At 50.1% G+C, this 16,770-nt stretch overlaps 1 protein-coding gene across 2 annotated transcripts; it reads right to left on the bottom strand.

Annotated features, from left to right (window-relative positions):
* Window positions 1–332: 332 nt before the first annotated feature.
* MFNG (MFNG O-fucosylpeptide 3-beta-N-acetylglucosaminyltransferase) lies at window positions 333–15,591 on the bottom strand. Of its 2 annotated transcripts, XM_039725588.1 has the most exons (9): window positions 14,399–15,591; window positions 9,681–9,729; window positions 9,074–9,176; window positions 8,833–8,986; window positions 7,706–7,791; window positions 6,257–6,422; window positions 5,670–5,755; window positions 4,747–4,842; window positions 333–1,904 (listed from the first exon to the last, which is right to left on the bottom strand). In XM_039725588.1, exons 1-8 carry the CDS (start codon window positions 14,735–14,737, stop codon window positions 4,776–4,778), a joined length of 1,050 nt encoding a protein of 349 aa, XP_039581522.1. In that variant the 5' UTR covers window positions 14,738–15,591; the 3' UTR covers window positions 333–1,904; window positions 4,747–4,775. The 2 variants fall into 2 exon arrangements, with proteins under 2 accessions (XP_039581522.1, XP_039581521.1); XM_039725587.1 differs by having other exon boundaries at window positions 333–4,842.
* Window positions 15,592–16,770: the final 1,179 nt, after the last annotated feature.

Below are 16,770 nucleotides of genomic sequence, written 5' to 3'. Positions count from 1 at the left end.
CATCGCACTTCTTCTTCCTACACTGCTAAAATCAACATTGTCTTGTTTTCAAGCAAGTGGCAGAAGAGTCAGGGCCAGCAAATCCTGTTTAATTTGTTCTTAAAGTTCACTATGGATGAGATGCAGCTCCCAACAAAACCAAGAGAGGCTTAACGGAAGCACAGTCAGCTGTAAAATCCGAAGAGGCTCCTTAGCTTTGCAAAATCCTGGAAGGCAATTTAAACACAAGAGATAGGCAAGGAGCCCATTCTTGGGGTCTGTAATTAATCACTTACAGTTCAAACAGGGAGAGAGATAAGTTCCAGCTTTCTTGGAACCCAAGCTGGATCAAACAGGAAGAGGAAAAAATCTTAGGCTGTCAAGGAACAGCCTTAAAAGGCAATGCCATCTGAGCAACAACAGCTCAGTTCTGCACTCCTTTAACCTCCCAGGTATATAGGCAGAACGTCTACAGGAAAAAATCCTGCACCAGCTGGTGAGAACAGGCACAGTTACTTTAACATTTATGATGCTGCTCTTCTTCCTGGCCTTGCTTATGTCCATGGCAACCCTTGCATCCTCTCCAGTGGAGCCACATGATGAGCACTATTTGGCAGAGGAGAGAGTTCCAGTTAGTCTGAGATGCCATCTCAGGCACCAACTGCTAGCAGGTTCCTCAAGGAAAAATGTAAGGATGGCCCATGCCTCCCTGTGACCAGGCACTTACTGAATGGAGTAGTCACCCACCCTCATTCATCTCTGCATCCATGCCAGAAGTGTGTAGAGCTGGCTGTCAAGTCAGGTTTTTCAGAGATTGAAGACAAAAGAAATTTAACAAATTAATTAAAAGAGCTGCTGATACCACTCTGGACTATCTGAAAAGCCTGCATTGTAAGCAAGGGCAGAAGTAAATTAAGAAGCTAAATCTGTTGTAAGGAAGTGACTCCAACACTGATGAAAAGCCACTGACTTATCTGGAGTGTTATTAAAAAAAGAAGAGGTTCAGGGCCAACCAAACTGATCTCACCTCTTCCAAGGTGGACTCTGTCTCACAGGCTGGCATCCTCAGTGGCACTGGTGAGCTGCAGTTGCCCTGATCACAAAATAAATCCAGACCTGGAGGCCCAGGCAACACCCCCTTTCCTGCTCTTGCTGGGCAGCCCCCAAACAGCACTTGCAATCACTGCTAAAACTTCCATGCTCCTCCAAGGCTTTGCTCTTTCCTTCCAATCTCTTTTCTTCCTGTTCCTATTTCTCATCCTTTGACTTCTGTCTGATAAACTGCTTGCCTTTTGAAGGCTGCTTCCTCAGCAAGAAGCCTGGGGAGAGAGCTGAAGGCTGCAGTCTGGGTACAAGTTGGGCAAATCCCACAGTGGCTCAGGAATCTGTTTTTCTTTGGCAGCAGAGCTGTTAAGAGGAGTTGGCACCAGAGACAGAACCATTGTCTAATGTTGCTATTCTTCTCTCTCCCCTTCAAGTCTTTAGCAACAACGGCATTTTCCCACCTATTTCAACTAACTTCTTTTCCCCTAAAGAAAGGATAGTCATTAGCATTTTTTTTGCACTGTCAAATAGGGCTTTTCTTATAAAAATTCTTCACGCTAAGGGGAAAGTGAAGAAAAGATATTGTTAACATGAAAGCCTTACTTAATATTTTACATTTCAAATACTGTAACTGCTTTTTTTTTTCCCTCCTCCTTTTTCTGAATTTTCAGTATACAGTTTAAACATCATTAATAGTGTTGGTTGCTATGGTGTTGGGCAGGCAGAGTGTCTGTACTTGAAACCCTGAACTACACTTAATGTTGCACAACAGCAGGGTCATGCCAACACCCTTGACTTTGACCCCATTCTTGCCAGTAAAATATAAAGACCATGACTCCATTCCTTTTTGTTCTTGGGAGAGGGTTTGGTGGTTTTTTTCCCTGCAATGAGAAAATGAAGTATGAGCTAGAGACAGGTAGAGATATTAAAAAAAATAAAAAAATTAAAAAATACAAATTTAATAGACCCAGCGGAACCTTTCCAAAATCTTTGTTACATCAAGAGAAAGAGAATAAAAGAAGACAGCCCCCTGAAAAGTTTCACTTGAGATTGTTTCTCATTTTCCCAAGCAGCTAAACATTTTAATAAACTAGGAAAATGAGACTGTAAAACCACAATATCTGACAGCAAGCCTCAGGGGCAGGAACTATTCCTGAAACTAATTTTAACTCATGTTTTAACATTGATCAAATTTCATGCGGTGAGCATCCCATTAAGCTGTCTCTCTGTTCTTAGAGAAAACCTGGTTTCTTTTGTCGACTCAGAAGCTATTTTCTTTCCAGCGTATTGTCGTCACAGGCATAGCAGGACTTTTCTGTCATTCATTTCTCTACGGCCCAAGAGATGCCCTGCCCCAGACATCTTCTCATCTGTTCTGTTTCCTTATGAGACAAGACATTTTCCACAGAAGTGGCACTTAACTGCTCCAGCAACGAAACCCAGTCTTAAACGGGTCCCCGTGCAGCCACTCAAGGATTCAACCCATTAAACATCTGATCTTCAGCCATGCAAAAGGCACCAGGTCAATTCAGACCAGCTGAAGCCAGGATCCAAAGCAAGCTTTCGGTTTCTCTGCTTTGCTTTTACCCCAGGGAAGTGAAGTTGCTGTACCAGTTTCCTCACATGAATCGCATTTTGCTCTGATTGTCACCAGGACATCTACAGCCAGGACCAGCTTTTTAACTCAAAGTCTCTATTAACATCAGCTGAAAATCTGAATGGGGAAAAATGATGTATCCAAGTAGTGTAGGTATCTCTTGAAGACTCATTCCTTCTCACAAAACCATATTTCATCTTCTGGTCACGCCCAAAGCACTAGTCCTGTGGGGCAGGACTTTTTGGTGCTGCATCCCTCTTCCAATAGCTGTGTCCCTGTTTTGTGCCACGTGGATTCCTGGCTGGCGTAGCCGTGTGAGCCAAGGGCTTTCCACAACTCAAGGAATGGTCACTGGCATCAGCTCGCTCCCATGCCTGCTCAGGATGAACTTCTACTTCAAAGGTGCAACAGAAGAAAGCAAGGCTGTGTGCTGCTACACAAGCTGACTAAATGCCAGTAGGAATGGCCAGGTTGGAAAACAGCTCTGCAGACTCCTGCCTTCTGTTTTTTCCAGAATTTAAAGTGCTCGTTCCTTTCTAGATCCCCCTTCACAAAGGTGGAAGGTCTTTCTGACGCCTTTCCTTTAAACTTTGTGTGCACTGTGTAGGAGATGCTGGTGCTTGGGGCTGGAAGGAGGTGACAGAGTGGCCAGTTTTCAAAACAGCAAAGCCACAATGACAGTTGCCTTTAGCTCTTCCAGCCCACCAGCAGCAGGCTTAGTCACATCAGCAGCATCAAAGCTGAGCAGCTCTTTAGAGAAAGGGCATTTGTCCTTTCATCTGGAGATTACAGGATCTCTCAGAGATCCCAGCAGTCTGTTTTGAAATACTCTTTAAAGAAAAATACCTGTTTGTGGCACCACCTGCCATTTAAAACAGCCTCTCTGCCTTCCAGGTTTCCCTGCAAAACCCTCCCCCAGCCACTTAACTGTGTGTACAAGGACAAAATGATGCCTAAGTTCATTCCCCAGCAAGGACCATTGCTCAGCTTTCACACTGGGCACTGTATTGAGAAAAGGACCCTCCACAAACATGCCAGAAAGCCTGTAACCTATTTGGGTCCACTTCTTCCCCTTGTTATGGTCAGCAGGGAAAGCAGGAAGGCAGAAAGATCCTATTGGCATCTGGAGGGATGCCCCACAGAGATAAAAAGCTCTTTGCCTTGCTGTTTCCGTTCCTTCATGACTTAATTTTTTTAGTTGGGGACAGAAAGGATTACAAAGCTGTAACCTCTAATCCGCTCCTGAGCACTCCTTCTCCATCTCTTCCTTCCTCCTCTCTTTCAGCCAGCTCTAATCCTTTATGTCTCTTCTCACAGATAGGAGCTGGACTCTAATCTCAGACGACAGGTCGGTAATTAGAGCAAGAGATTATCCTGACCCCACATCAAGAAGGTAAAAGGAGAGGAATAATGCAGCACCACACAAGATCAAACCTTCAACATTCAACGTGGAACCATCCCCATCCCACTCAGTTTCCCCTGGCTCCCTTAGTCTGTGCCCTCTCTTGTGTCCCAGCAGAGCAGGGGATTCCTGATTCTTTGTACTTCCTGCCCATCTCCCCTCTGTTGAGCAAGGACTATGCTTTTCCAGGATTCGTTCAGCCCAAAAATGGTCACATTTTCCATTTCTATAGACTTTGACTAAGCAGAGACTCAGCAGGTCTGTGGCTGGGGAGTGTGGGCAGTAGGGAAAGCACCGATACGGAGGAAGAGGCCCTGCTCAGAGAGTGTGAAGCCATGACATGCTGCCATCCACCAGGAGCTGGGCACCAGGTATGCACACACAGGGCCCTTCTAGTCCAGCAAGATGCAGCCAGGGCACAGAGCAGCAGCAGCAAGTCCTCATCTCCACCCAGATGCCCAGCAGTCACTATCCGATCCTTTATCTGCTCAGAAGGATACTGCTCCCATCCCTTGCACATATCCCAGCTCAGATGAGAAGCTCATTCATGTGATCAGCTCATCTTATCCATCTTTGGATCACACCTTGTCTCTCTCTGATCAGACCAATATTGAGTGAGGACCAAGAAAGCTATCACACAGTGCCAAGACCACCAGAGTGAAGGTGAAATTGGGAGCACCAAGCTTCTTCAGTGTCCCACTCCCTACAGGTGAGCAGGTATCACCTGGATCTGCTGCAACTGAGGCTCAGACATCACCAGCCAACAGCCTGCAGGCACCAGGAGGTGTTGGGATAGAGGTGGCAGTGGAGGGATCGAAACCTGCTGGGGAGAAAGCAAAGTAAGGTCAGAGGACAGTTTTTACACCAGCACACAGCTAGAAGATGGAAGACATCTCCCTCACACCCCATTCCACATCAGGGACCCACCCTGCACCACAGAGCTCAGGACTGGTTGTCTTTTCTCAGCAAAGCCTCCCTCTGATACCCAAATCCAGCTCTGGCCCATGGAGCCCAAGCCCACAGCTCACCCTGATCATGGGCAGGGAGATGGGCACTGCACCAGCCCCTGCTACATGGTTCTGCTGATGCTCTTTTCATCACCTTGCTGCTTCCCACCCCTCCTATCTCCTGCCAGGATCTTCCTACTCATGCTCTGCAAATAACAACTTTAGGTTTGTTCACTCAAAGAGGAGAAAGTAAATCAAAGAACAGTTTTGTTTGCAGTCAGCCTGAAGTGAACCTTTTTCTTTTTTCCCTTCAGTTTTCTCAGCAAAGCATAAAATGAAAAAACAAGCAGAATTTCCTTTCCTGAGTTTAAAAGAACATTTCTGTTCCTGTCCCTGAGGTAAAAGGTTAGCTTGTTCAGTCTCAAAATGGGAAATAAACAGCAATACTTTTGGCTTAGGCATTGTCCAAATAAAATGTTTTGAATGCTTCGTTTCTTCCCACTCACCCAAAAAGGTTTGCAGCGTTTATAAGTATTCACAAATAGCTTAATGCTGGGGTGCCCCTCACCTAATAAGCCATGTGACTGTAAGGTTCCTGTCCCTCCCTCTAGCCCTCCTGCACCCCGCTGGGCTGCCTCCCCTCCCAGCCTGTTGCTGAGGGCTCACAAGCAGCAACATTCAGAGCACTCATGCCCCATACCTTGAGGGATCCTCCTGGGGTGAGAAGGGGCCGCTGAGCTCAATGACATTGAGTTTGTTCTCAAACACACCATAGCTGAGAGTGACCTACAAAGCAGTGGTGAGAAAGGAATAGGGAGAATGAGATGAGTTCAGGAGCAAGGAATTTGCTGTGGATGACAAAAACTCCCATTCTAGCTCTTTCTCTGCTGGCTTAGCCTCTGCCTTCCACACCTCTCCTGTCTTGCTTCCCATGATGGTCCACCCTCCTAGTCCTTTGCAAGGCAGAGAGAGTGCCATGTCAAAGGTCCTTTCCCAGTCAATCATCATTTCTGCTTGTCCTTGTGCCACATTCTCCCAGGGATGCCCTCAATCCTCCCATCACTCCCCCCACATGTACTCCCCACCACAGATCCCAGGGCACTGTGACTGGCAACTGCGCTGCAGGCAACATCTGCTCCTTATTTCAAAGATGCATTTGTCAGGAAAGCCTCCCCAGAAGAGCAGATGGTTGATTCAATGCACATCACTGCCATCAGTGGAACAACGTGCCTGCAAGCTTCCTTCCACTCCTCCTTCACTCCCTCTTGCTTCCTCTCCCCTCCTCACCTGCTGCAGGAGCTGAGAGGTGGGGATGAGCTGCAGGTTCTCCAGGTGGGAGTGGAAGAGTGCATTGGGAATCAGCTGCCTACCGACTTTGCACTCGATGATGTAACCCACGGTGCAGTCATCTGGCAGGCGGATGAGCTCGGACGTGCTCAGGAAGTTCCTGCCACTGGAAGAGAGTAGGGCTGCGTGGGTTAGGAACAGGGTAGGGGCATATATAGGCATCCACTTGGGTGGGAGATTACTGAAAACCAGAGTAAATTCTGTAACTAGGCAAGAAACCCCTGAGTTCTGCCTGCACGTACTCAGGAACAGGCTTGCTCTTTCACCATTCCCAGCCACGCTGACCCTGATACATAATCCAGGTCCTTGGGAAGCTGATGCAGAGAGCTGACAGACCATTCTGAGTCACTTCTCCACATGTTTGGTGAAGTCCACTGAGGGGTCTGGGGACATCCCTGAGGGGTCAGACAAGCCACCACAAGAGAAACAGTGGGAGCACATGGCAGGTGTAAGGAGAAGTAAAAACAGGACATGCAGCTTGAATAAGCCATCTACTGCAATGTAACACCACATACTTGGCCATTTTCTGATGACAGTCTAAACCAAATTTTAAGGCTTCTGGAATTGGAATTATTTACGCAGTATGAAGTGCTGTCCACTACAACAACCCCCAGAAAGCTGAAATGTGTTTTAAGCACTTTAAAAACAGTAGTGGCAGACTTTATGTCAGGTTAGGCATAGTCCATCTGTGCCACTTTGACTTTACCCTAGATCACAGATCATCCTTTTGACTGGGTCTACCATAAAACACTTATAATGGGATTTCACTAAAGCAGCCACCTGGTGTGGATCAGGTTTGTCCTTCTGGGAATGCTCAGATCTGGTTAAGGCTGGTTAAGGCACAGCCAATGCCCACCAGTGTACATGCCTGTGGTATAACCTAGGGCATCATCTTGTTCTAGGCTGGGATAACACGACTTTGGGACCTACCTCTGTCCTCCAAGCATCAAGCTAAGGAAATGACAGTGGACACCTGAGAATCCAAAACAGTTTGGGGTGAGGGAACAGAAAATTAGCTCAGGAGGGAGGTACGGAAAGCTGGAAAGAGGCTGAAGGGGAGGTGAGATAGGCAGATGAGAAAAGAGTCAGAGGAAGCTGAAAGGGATGGGAAGGAGTGTGGGGAGTAACCAAGAGACTTAAGGAGAGGGGAGAGAGGAGTGCATCATCCTGTGACCATGTTTATTGATGTGCCTGCTCTTGCCAGTTTTCAGTCAGTTGGCAGACCCACCCACTACATCCTTCCTGCAGTCTCACACCTTGCAGACGTGCAGCACGTGGCACTCTGCACCTCTGCAAACGCTACATGCACAAATCCAGGTCTGACACTGCCAGGAATTAATGGGCAGCCATGTTGCTCATCCCCAAAGGCTCCCACACTCCCCAGCTCACCTGGCCCAGGGCACCATCTTCCTTGCCAGCTTGCGGCTGATGCAGAAGCCAGCCCCTCCCGTGGCAAACCAGAAGCGCACGGATTTCTGGAGAGAACCAGAGAAAATCAATGGCAGAGGCTCAGACAATACCATGCTCCCAGAGCTGGGAATGCTGAAAACCCGGCTTTGATGTCAGGACAAACACAGCCTTCTTGTCACCCCAGCCCCCTGACTGCTGCCCAGAGGAAGGGATTGCTAGCAGTACAGCATGGATTTTCACTTCCTCATAACTGGAACAGCCAGTTGCTCCTGCTGGCAACAACAGGGGGGGTGCCTAGGGCAGGCTTTTGTCCTGTCAGACATGTACCCAAAGGAGAGCAGCAACGTGGGACTCTGCCCCTTGGATGATCAAATTTAGTCAACAACTACAGCCATGTTTAGACAAGATGGCAAGTTTTCAGCTGTTGCCATTCCTTTTGGGACCTGTCTGTCCTTGCAATACTGTGCTGGTTTTGGCTGGAGTAGAGTTAACTTTTTTCACAGTGGCTAGTGTGGGCTGTGTTTTGGATTTGTGCTGAATACAGCTTGACAATACAGAGATGTTTTTGTTATTGCTAAGCAGGATTTACACAACAGCCAAGGCCTTTCTTTCTTTCCTACTGCCACACTTGTGAGGAAACTGGGGGTGCAAGGGAGATTGTGAAGAAACACTGCCAGGACTGGTGACCCCAACCGACCAAAGGGATTTTCCAGACCATATGACACCATGCTTAGTATATAAAGTGTGGGAAGAAGAAGGAAGGGGTGGGACATTTTGAGTGATGGTGTTTGTCCTCCCAAGTCACCATTACACGTAATGGGGCCCTGCTCTCCTGGAGGTGGCTGAACACCTGCCTGCCCGTGGGAAGCAGTGATTTAATTCCTTGTTTCACTTTGCTTGCGTACATGGCTTTTGCTTTCCCTTTCTTTATCTCAACCCACGAGTTTTCTACCTTTTGCCCTTTCGATTCTTTCCCCACTCACTCTGGTGGAAGACTGAGTGAGCAGCTGCATGAGGCTTGGCTGCTGGCTGGGGTTAAACCAGACAAATGTGAGCCAGAGCACCAAAACAACCCACTGCCCCCACCCCACCACCACAGGCTGTACCGTCTGGTTGTTTGGCAGTGTTTCCGAGGCCCAGATGGGTCGGTTCAGGCTGGGTTTGCCCAGGTAAACATCCCACGTCTCCGCGTAGGAGGACAAGAGCTTCAGGAGCGCCCGAGGGTTCAGGTAGTTATCATCATCCAAGTGGCAAAACCAGCTGGGGCAGACAGGAAGACACAAGAAGCTTGCAGTAAGGAGGGTGCCTCTTGCTCTCGGGGGTCCCCCCACGGCAGCCCTGCCTCACCTCAGGCCGCTGGCCAGGAAGGCGTCGAACTCTGCAGCCATCTTGCAGGACAGGGCCAGGTGGCTGTGCTCGGCAGAGCAGTTGGTGAAGATCACATGGCCACCTGCCAGAGGAGGGAAAGCTCAGAGCCAGCCCACTTTGCATGGTCACAGGGAGGACATCTGGGCAGCAGGGAAGGGGTTTGTTCACAGACAGTCTCCTCATAGCTCCCCAGAAGGCACCCAAGCCCATGGAGACATGGGTTACGCTCCTCCTCCTACCATGAGATGAAACATGGACAGAGCCAAGCAACTTGGCCAAGACTAGGACGCCTGCCATCCACATTTCCACCCTGCCCACTGCCAACCATGATGCAGAGATTGAGGGGCTCTGTCATGTGCTGCTTCTACCCATGGATGCTTTAAAGCAGACAGCACCCTGCATGCCCTGGGGTAAGCCAACTGCACCAAATCATCACCACCACAGGACACACAAGGGGTGTGTTTCAATGGGCAGTGCTGGTGCAGGACAGCCAGCCCTCACACCAGACCCCCTCTCAAGGCCAGGACAGTTCAGGGGCTGAAGGTAGAGTAGGGGTTGAAGGTGGTGTCATAGGATAGGTCATTACCCATTCTCTTTTTCAAGGTACCATCTTCTTCATCAGTGAAGACGTAGGTCTGGGGAAACAAGGAAAAGACATTACTCTCAGGGTAGAGCTGGTGATATTCCTGGCTGCTCACTTCTTCCTCCCACAGCTGAAACACACTTGACATGGTTACCCCACTCCATCCTCTGCTGCTGTACCCACTCCCAGGCAGCAGATGAACAGAAGGATGGCTGTGCTCCCCCTTCCTGCAGGGCACAATCATCAGTACTTGTGTGGCTTTATCTTCACCCCCATAACACTGCCTTGGGAACAGGGGACCTATGACACTGAGCGAGGGGGCGAGGTAGCCCCGGATTAGGTGTCAGTGGTAGAAAAATTAAAGCATTGTGGTTAAATGATGCTTGGGGTAAAAGAACATCTGCTTGTGTGTGAAGTGTGCACAGCCCCCCGCCACTTTCTGCCCCCTCCTCCTCCTCTTCCTCCACTCCCAGGCTTCTCTAATCCCCCTTGCTGCCATTATGTGGCACATCTCCCCCTCTTCAGAGCCAGGCAAGGATCAGGGCTGGTGGAGAAAAGCTTTCCTCAGGCAGAAAATGAGCTTTCATGAAATGAAAAAGAAGTCGCGAGCCATAAACAGTCTCCCCACCAGCTGCCCACAGGCTGGTTAAACACAGCACCTGCGCAGGCACAAAGGGAACAAGGCAGGCAGACAGCAGCTCCAGGAGCCATCACTGCTCCCAAAGGCTCTGGCAGGGAGACACGAGTCTCTACGTCTCCCCATGCCCACCCAGCATTTGGGAGAGATACCCCTATCTAGAGGACATAGCAGGAGAAATGTCGTGTACATGAAAATAAGGCAGTGAAGGACCCTCAGAGACACCTGGCTGAAGCACAGACAGCAGCATGGTTTCCTGATCTCAGATGGATGAGCTCCAGTGCTCGGTGAATTACCCTGCCAGAGCTGAGCTGCAGCAATGGAGCAGGCACACATTCCTACCCCACCCCACCAGTGAAGTCTTCTAGTTAAAACCACTTCCAAGGGGATCATGTGACAAGCAGCAATTAGCCAAGTCTCAGGTAAAGGAACTGCTCTGGGTCAGGGAACCATATCACAACCTTCAGGCAAGGCAGGGATTGTCAGCAGCACGGGATTTTCCTTGCCAGCATGTCAGAGTCAGAAATTTCCACTATGGCAAATATTTTCATCTTAAGAAAAGCAAAATCTAAAGCCGTTGAAACTTTCTGACATTTAAAAAAAATCCCAAGAAATATTGTTGCTGGAAATTACTTGCTTACAGATATAAAACCAACTTGATATCACGTGTCTAACAAACATCACATTTGATTGACTTAAAATAGCAAGATGTATCTTTTCCAAATTTTCTGCTTGTAAAAATATTCTGAGGTTCCCAGTTTTCTCTTGATGCAAGATGAGAAATGTTGGGGTTTTTTTGCAGACATCCAACATGTTCCTGTGGAACCCAAGGATGAAAGTACACTGTCACCACAAGCAACACCAGACTGTCTAAAATAACTGGGAAAAGGGAAATATGAGTGTGGGAACCAGGCAAGTCCAATTTTTCTGGCACTTTCAAACTGATCTCATGGTAGACCTGGCTGTGCTCAAGTGCAAAAGATCACAACAGCACATGCAGCTGCCTCCATCCTCATCTCACCATCCCTCACACACCTGAGGGTGGGAAACCTGGCACAGCAGTTGCTGCCAGAGATGAAGCACAGAAAGTATCCCTCCATTCTGGAGTGGAGAAGACGTCTGTGTAGGGAAGGATGTCTGCTGGACAGCCGTGCAAGCAGTGATATGGAGCCACTGCGTCAAACAGCTTTTTCTGGCAGCTCTTCATGAACAGAAGAGCTCAGGCAATGGATAAAAGCTAGACTTTGAGACCTCCTCACCACAAACTGGGGAAATAGCCTAGCAATAAAAAACTAGGAAAAGGGAATAAAGATGTGGAACCTGACAATCCAGGGCCATGTTCATTGCCAAGTTCCCAGGCTATATTTCCCTATGAAGAAACCCTCTCCAAAATGCAAACACATTAGAGGATTACAGTGGTGTCATGCAGAGACAACAGATTCAAAATCTGGGGTGCATTCACATCACTGAAAATCTGAAAGCCAATTCAGGATGGGCCATTCAAAGGTTTCCTTCCAATTGGCTGGGTGTGTGGGCTTCTAAAAGGAGGGGAAGTGCTAAAAATAGTTCACATTACCAAACCACACCAGAAAGCTGGACTTATCTCCATCAAAACTACTGGGGCCAGGAGTGTAAGTCACTCCAAGATTCTGCCCAGCTAAATAATCATCAGAACCCACACTTGTATTTAGATTAAGCTTTTGCTGAGGAAAAGGCCTCTCACTAAAATGGGTTTCACATCCATCTCCAGTGGGAAGTTTGTCATGGATCAGTTCTCACGAGGCAGAGCATGGTCCAGCAAAGAGCGCCCGTCTCACACTTCCCCATCTCTCACCAACCGCATGTCTTCAGATTAAACAGAGCAGTTTCAGAGACAATCTCTCTCTTATTTTCTACCCCAACAGAGTCCAACACAGAGGATTTTTAATACAGCTCCCATACCATCAAAATTTTCCATGCTGCTGCCAGCCTCTAGAATTCTACACAGACTGAGCAGAAAAATAGGAAGAAAGGGGTAGAATGGGAGTCCTTGCCATCAAAACCACAGCTGTTGCTGCCTCCTGTTACGGTCACCTAAGCCTGACCTGGGACGTCTGGGCTGCTTCCTCCAGGAGGACACCATGCAGGTATCCAGTTCTGAAGCCAGGCTAGGCATCAGCAACACAGCCAGCTGGTTAAATGTCCCTGCTGGCCACAGGAGGAGAAACACTCACTGAATTGGTCTCTGGCCATGATTAAGGGCAGGTGAGACAGTAAGATGCTGGATCAGCCCTAGGAGAAGGCAGCCTCTGCACATCAGGACTTCCAAGACCTACATTTCTCCAGGACTGATTCCTAAAGCCTGTCTCTCCATAAGGACTCAATATAGGAGGTCTGGTGCACTATTCCTGTCCCCACAACAACTGAATGTCCTTTGCAAATTGAAAGCTGTCTTTATTTTGCTATGCAAGGTTTTCTATATTGTCAAATTTTCAAAACTAACCCTTTCCTGTAAACTTAAAAAAAAAACCCTTGAGCAAGAATATATTAAAAAAAAAAAGTTTTTGACTTTCATGTACTTTTCTTGACATCCCTTTCTGCTCCCACTCCCCTCAAACCCATTTCGTAAAAAAGAAGAAAAACACAGAAAATTGAGGAGGGGGAAGCAAAATATTGAGCTTGCAACAAAAACTGATAACACTGAAAAAAAACTCTGTTTAAAAATGAGTGACACTCCCAGTCTACCCCTTCCTTCCTATTTTTCTGCTGAGTCTGTGTAGACTTCCAGAGGCTGGCAGCAGCATGGAAAATTCAGCATCTCTTCCAAGGTTTGGACATCACTTGCACTCCAGCGGGGATCAGATGAGTCTGGGGAGCTAGTACCTAATTCCTGTCATCAGCAGAATGGCCAGGCACTGATATGTCAAACAAAGGAGGGACAGGTGAATTGCTCCTTAAAAACCCTCTGGGAAGGCCCCACGAGCAATATCCTAATGCCAGTGCAGCCACGTGGTTGGGTTTGGTTTCTCCAAGGAGCTGCTGGGCTGGAGCTGGCTGGAGAGGAGAAGTGCATCTGCAGGAGGAAGCAGGGCATCTCAGACGCTGAGAGGGACAAGCAGCCAGGAGAGGAAGCGTGCTCAAAATAGGACATGGCTTCCTGTGACGACCGCAGCAGACCAGACAGTTGCAGCACCATGAAGTGGAAAACCACCCTCACCCAGAAAACCCTGCACTGCTTCAGGCGCTCTCCTACCCAGCACCTCCGCCCCCGTCCCCCTGCCTCGCTGGGGCCTGGATTTGCCTCATAGGCACCCATCACACACAGGCAGAGGCAAAAAAAAAACACCCTTCAGGGCAGCTACAGGATTTCTTCTTTCTTGAGGAGCAGCTCTGCGAGGGAGGGAAAAGCACCGGGGCTCTGGGGAGTACTGCTGCCCACCAGTAAGCCAGCCTGCACAGCACCACCAACGTGGTGCTCCACATCAGTTTCTCCAGCAGGAAGGAAACCCTCCAAACTGTTTCAGCAAAGGATGGAAACAGCGGGCCCCCAATTTAAAAAAAAAAAAAAAAAAGAAAAAAAGAAAAAGTCAAAAATACACTTGTGTCACTTCAAGATCAGGCACATGAAGGCATCTGCTCAAGAAGTATGGACTGTGTTGATATGCTGGGAGGTAAGCAGGGCTACAGGAGATCCTCCAGGAGCCTGCCTGCCTTGTTCTTTTGCCCACTGCACTGCACCTTTCCAGGGCAATGGGTGCCCAGGCACAGTGTAGGCATCCTGACAAGGGGCCAGGGCAGCCTGTCAGCTCCAAACCCAACAAACCCATGGCACTAGGAGAAATGGAAAGCCACCATTCCATACAGACACAGGATGGTCTGTGCACTCAGTCTGGTATGGCATCTTCACCAGCCTTTCCCAGGAAGCAGCTACTGATGAAACATTTTGCTGAATAGCATCTCCCTTTGAATGTGAAGTGAGAAATAGAGAAAATGAGGCAAAGTACTGAGGGGCACTACAGTGCCCAGCCTCCCCTTCCCCCAGCTTTTATCCCCATGCCTGCCCCTTTCCTAACACCTTCTCTCCAGTCAGAATCCACACACTCACCTGTTCGCTGGCCTGGGATATCCACGTGTCCAGGAGCAGCTCCATCCTGCTCTGGTGAAACCTCTTGGTTGTCTTCACAGCTATGAAAATGTCCCCAAGCGTCAGGCCTCCCTCAGCCCTGTACACCCGCGGCGGATGGAGTCTGACGTCCTTCTCCCCACTGCCACCAGCTCCCTCTGGGCTCCCTTCGCTCCGTTGCTCTGGCTTCTCCAACATCCCCTCCCCGATCCCTGGGTACTCAGCTGCTTCCCGAGCCCCACGGTGCCGCATGGAGAGGAGAGCCACGCTGGCAAGGAAGACCGCGGCCCCGGAGACACCGCGGACGAGCCGACGGCCCATGGCTCCCAAAGGGCTCCGGCCGCAGCCCGAATCCCACGGAGCAAGGACAGGCCCGGCCCGCACCGCCGCCCCACGCTGTCTGCTCCTCTCGAAGCCTCCTCTCGAAGGGGACAAGCGTAGTCAAGAGCAAGGTCTGAACAGACGTGGCCAAGGAACAGGGTGGACAAAGACCAGGAAGCCGAAGAGTCGGCAGAGCTGAAGGATCCCGCTGAAGCAGGAGGGATTTTCAGACTACGGAGAGCTCAGTGACCCAGCGAGGCAGGGACACACGACTGGAAAACACTCGGAGGCGACGGCACGTGGCTGGCACAGCCCGCCAGGAGGAAAGCCAGCATCCCAGGCTGCGTGTCCAGGGGGCGGCAAAGGACATCAGAGCCATGAGTGGGAAGTCCGGAGCGGAGGCATCCGAAGCCACCAGCGCACAGAGGCGAGCCAGCGGCTCGGGCAGAGGCGGCGGGGCCGCTCGGCACCTGCTGCCTGCCGCAGCCCCGGCCCGGCCGGCCCCGGTCCCGCCTCCGGGCACGGGGCGGGGCGCCAGCCCCGGGAGGAAGCACGGAGCGGGGCAAGGCCCGCGTCTGACAGCGGGCTCGCCTCGCCAGGGCATCCCCGCGCCGGGACACCCGCACGGTGACGAACTGGGAGACAGTTGGTCACTGGTGACAAACCTGTTGCGTGGCTGATCTCCCCGCTCCTCTGTGACAGCCCTGCTCATCCCGGCGCTCTTGAGAGAGGAGGGGACGGTGACACTGATGTGGGCTCTGGTGAAGTTAAGGTGCGGGGTCCTCTGTGGTTCTTGGGAAGAACGATTTATCCCCCCCGAATTCCCTCAACCCCAAACTTTTCCTGTGGATACAGGTCTGAGTTGCTGCCCCTGCCTTTTAGTCCCAGCTTGCCTCCAAAGCAGGATCGTGTGTTCCCTGCTGGCCCTCCTGCTGCCACACCCGAGTCTCAAGCTGGGTGTGACCCCCACTTCTGATGTCCATCTCCCTAAACCATGACTCTGCTCCAGAAGGTCCTTTTTCCTCTGCCTCCAGCCCTGCAACCCCCACCAGGATACCCAAGGACATTCTACTGCCCAGGTGGCTGCAGAACCAGTGACACTCACAGGAAGAGGTGCAGCAGCAACCAAAAGCATGAGGAAGGGCGTACTGCCTCCCTTCCAGCTGCAGAATCACAGAATGACTTGGGTTGGAAGGAACCTTAAAGATCATCCAGTTCCAACCCATGGCCACGGACACCTTCCACTAGACCAGGTTGTTTTAGAGCCCCATCAAACCTGGCCTTGAACACTTGTGGGGGAGCACAGGGTGGGGGTGCAGTGTTTAAACTGCTGAGTTTATATCCCACCCAGGGCCTTGCCCCCTGCAGCAGGGCTGAGCTCATCTGTTTGTCCCTTGTGGCTTTTGTGCTGCCAAGATGTCAGTTCCCTTTCCCTGGGAAAGGAAAGGGAATGTCACCTCTCTGTGGACAACCTGCAGGCACAGCAGCACAGTGGCACCCCCAGCTCCTTCCTCACCCCCCACCTTCACCACTGGTCTCCCCTGAGCCACCTTCACTTCCAGCCCTCTGGGTGCCAGCAAGGGATAGGGATACCAGAGGACAGAGACAAGGACAGAGACCACCATGGAAGGGAAATGTTGGGGTCAGCACCACAGATTGCTGCATGCTTTTGCTGGTTCAGTTAGACAGGGGTTGGTGACCATGCAGCCCCCTTCACACTACCTGCAGGCTACTTTACAGAGTAGCCAGAGACATCCAGAGGGACAACCAGCCTGGGAGGGGGGATGATATCCATGCCCCCTCCTCAGCTTCCCTGTGCAGCAGGCGTGGGGACAGCAGGATGGTAGTGCTCTACATAAGCTGCCAAAATCAGAGCGCCTCCTCAGGGAGCTGCAAGCTGTGGGCATCCAATCTCAGCATACCAAAAAAAATAAAAATAAAAAGTAATAAGTTGGGGCCCTGGAGAATTGGCGGGGGTGTGGAATGGCTCCATGTGGAAAAGGACACCCCGCCCCATGCACATGTCAGATCAT

This window comes from Passer montanus, unplaced genomic scaffold (genome assembly GCF_014805655.1).
Source record: "Passer montanus isolate IOZ18808 unplaced genomic scaffold, ASM1480565v1 scaffold55, whole genome shotgun sequence".
In the NCBI taxonomy this organism is placed as follows: domain Eukaryota; kingdom Metazoa; phylum Chordata; class Aves; order Passeriformes; family Passeridae; genus Passer; species Passer montanus.
This window is presented reverse-complemented; position numbering and strand designations above follow the sequence as displayed.

Excerpts from the sequence above, each read along its gene's own strand:
- MFNG (XM_039725587.1), bottom strand. The coding sequence starts at position 14,737 with ATGGGCCGTCGGCTCGTCCGCGGTGTCTCCGGGGCCGCGGTCTTCCTT. Across the intron at positions 7,792-8,832 it reads CACTGCCAAACAACCAGACG|AAATCCGTGCGCTTCTGGTT; the intron begins GTACAGCCTGTG and ends GGTTCTCTCCAG. Across the intron at positions 4,843-5,669 it reads CCCCAGGAGGATCCCTCAAG|GTTTCGATCCCTCCACTGCC; the intron begins GTATGGGGCATG and ends TCTCCCCAGCAG.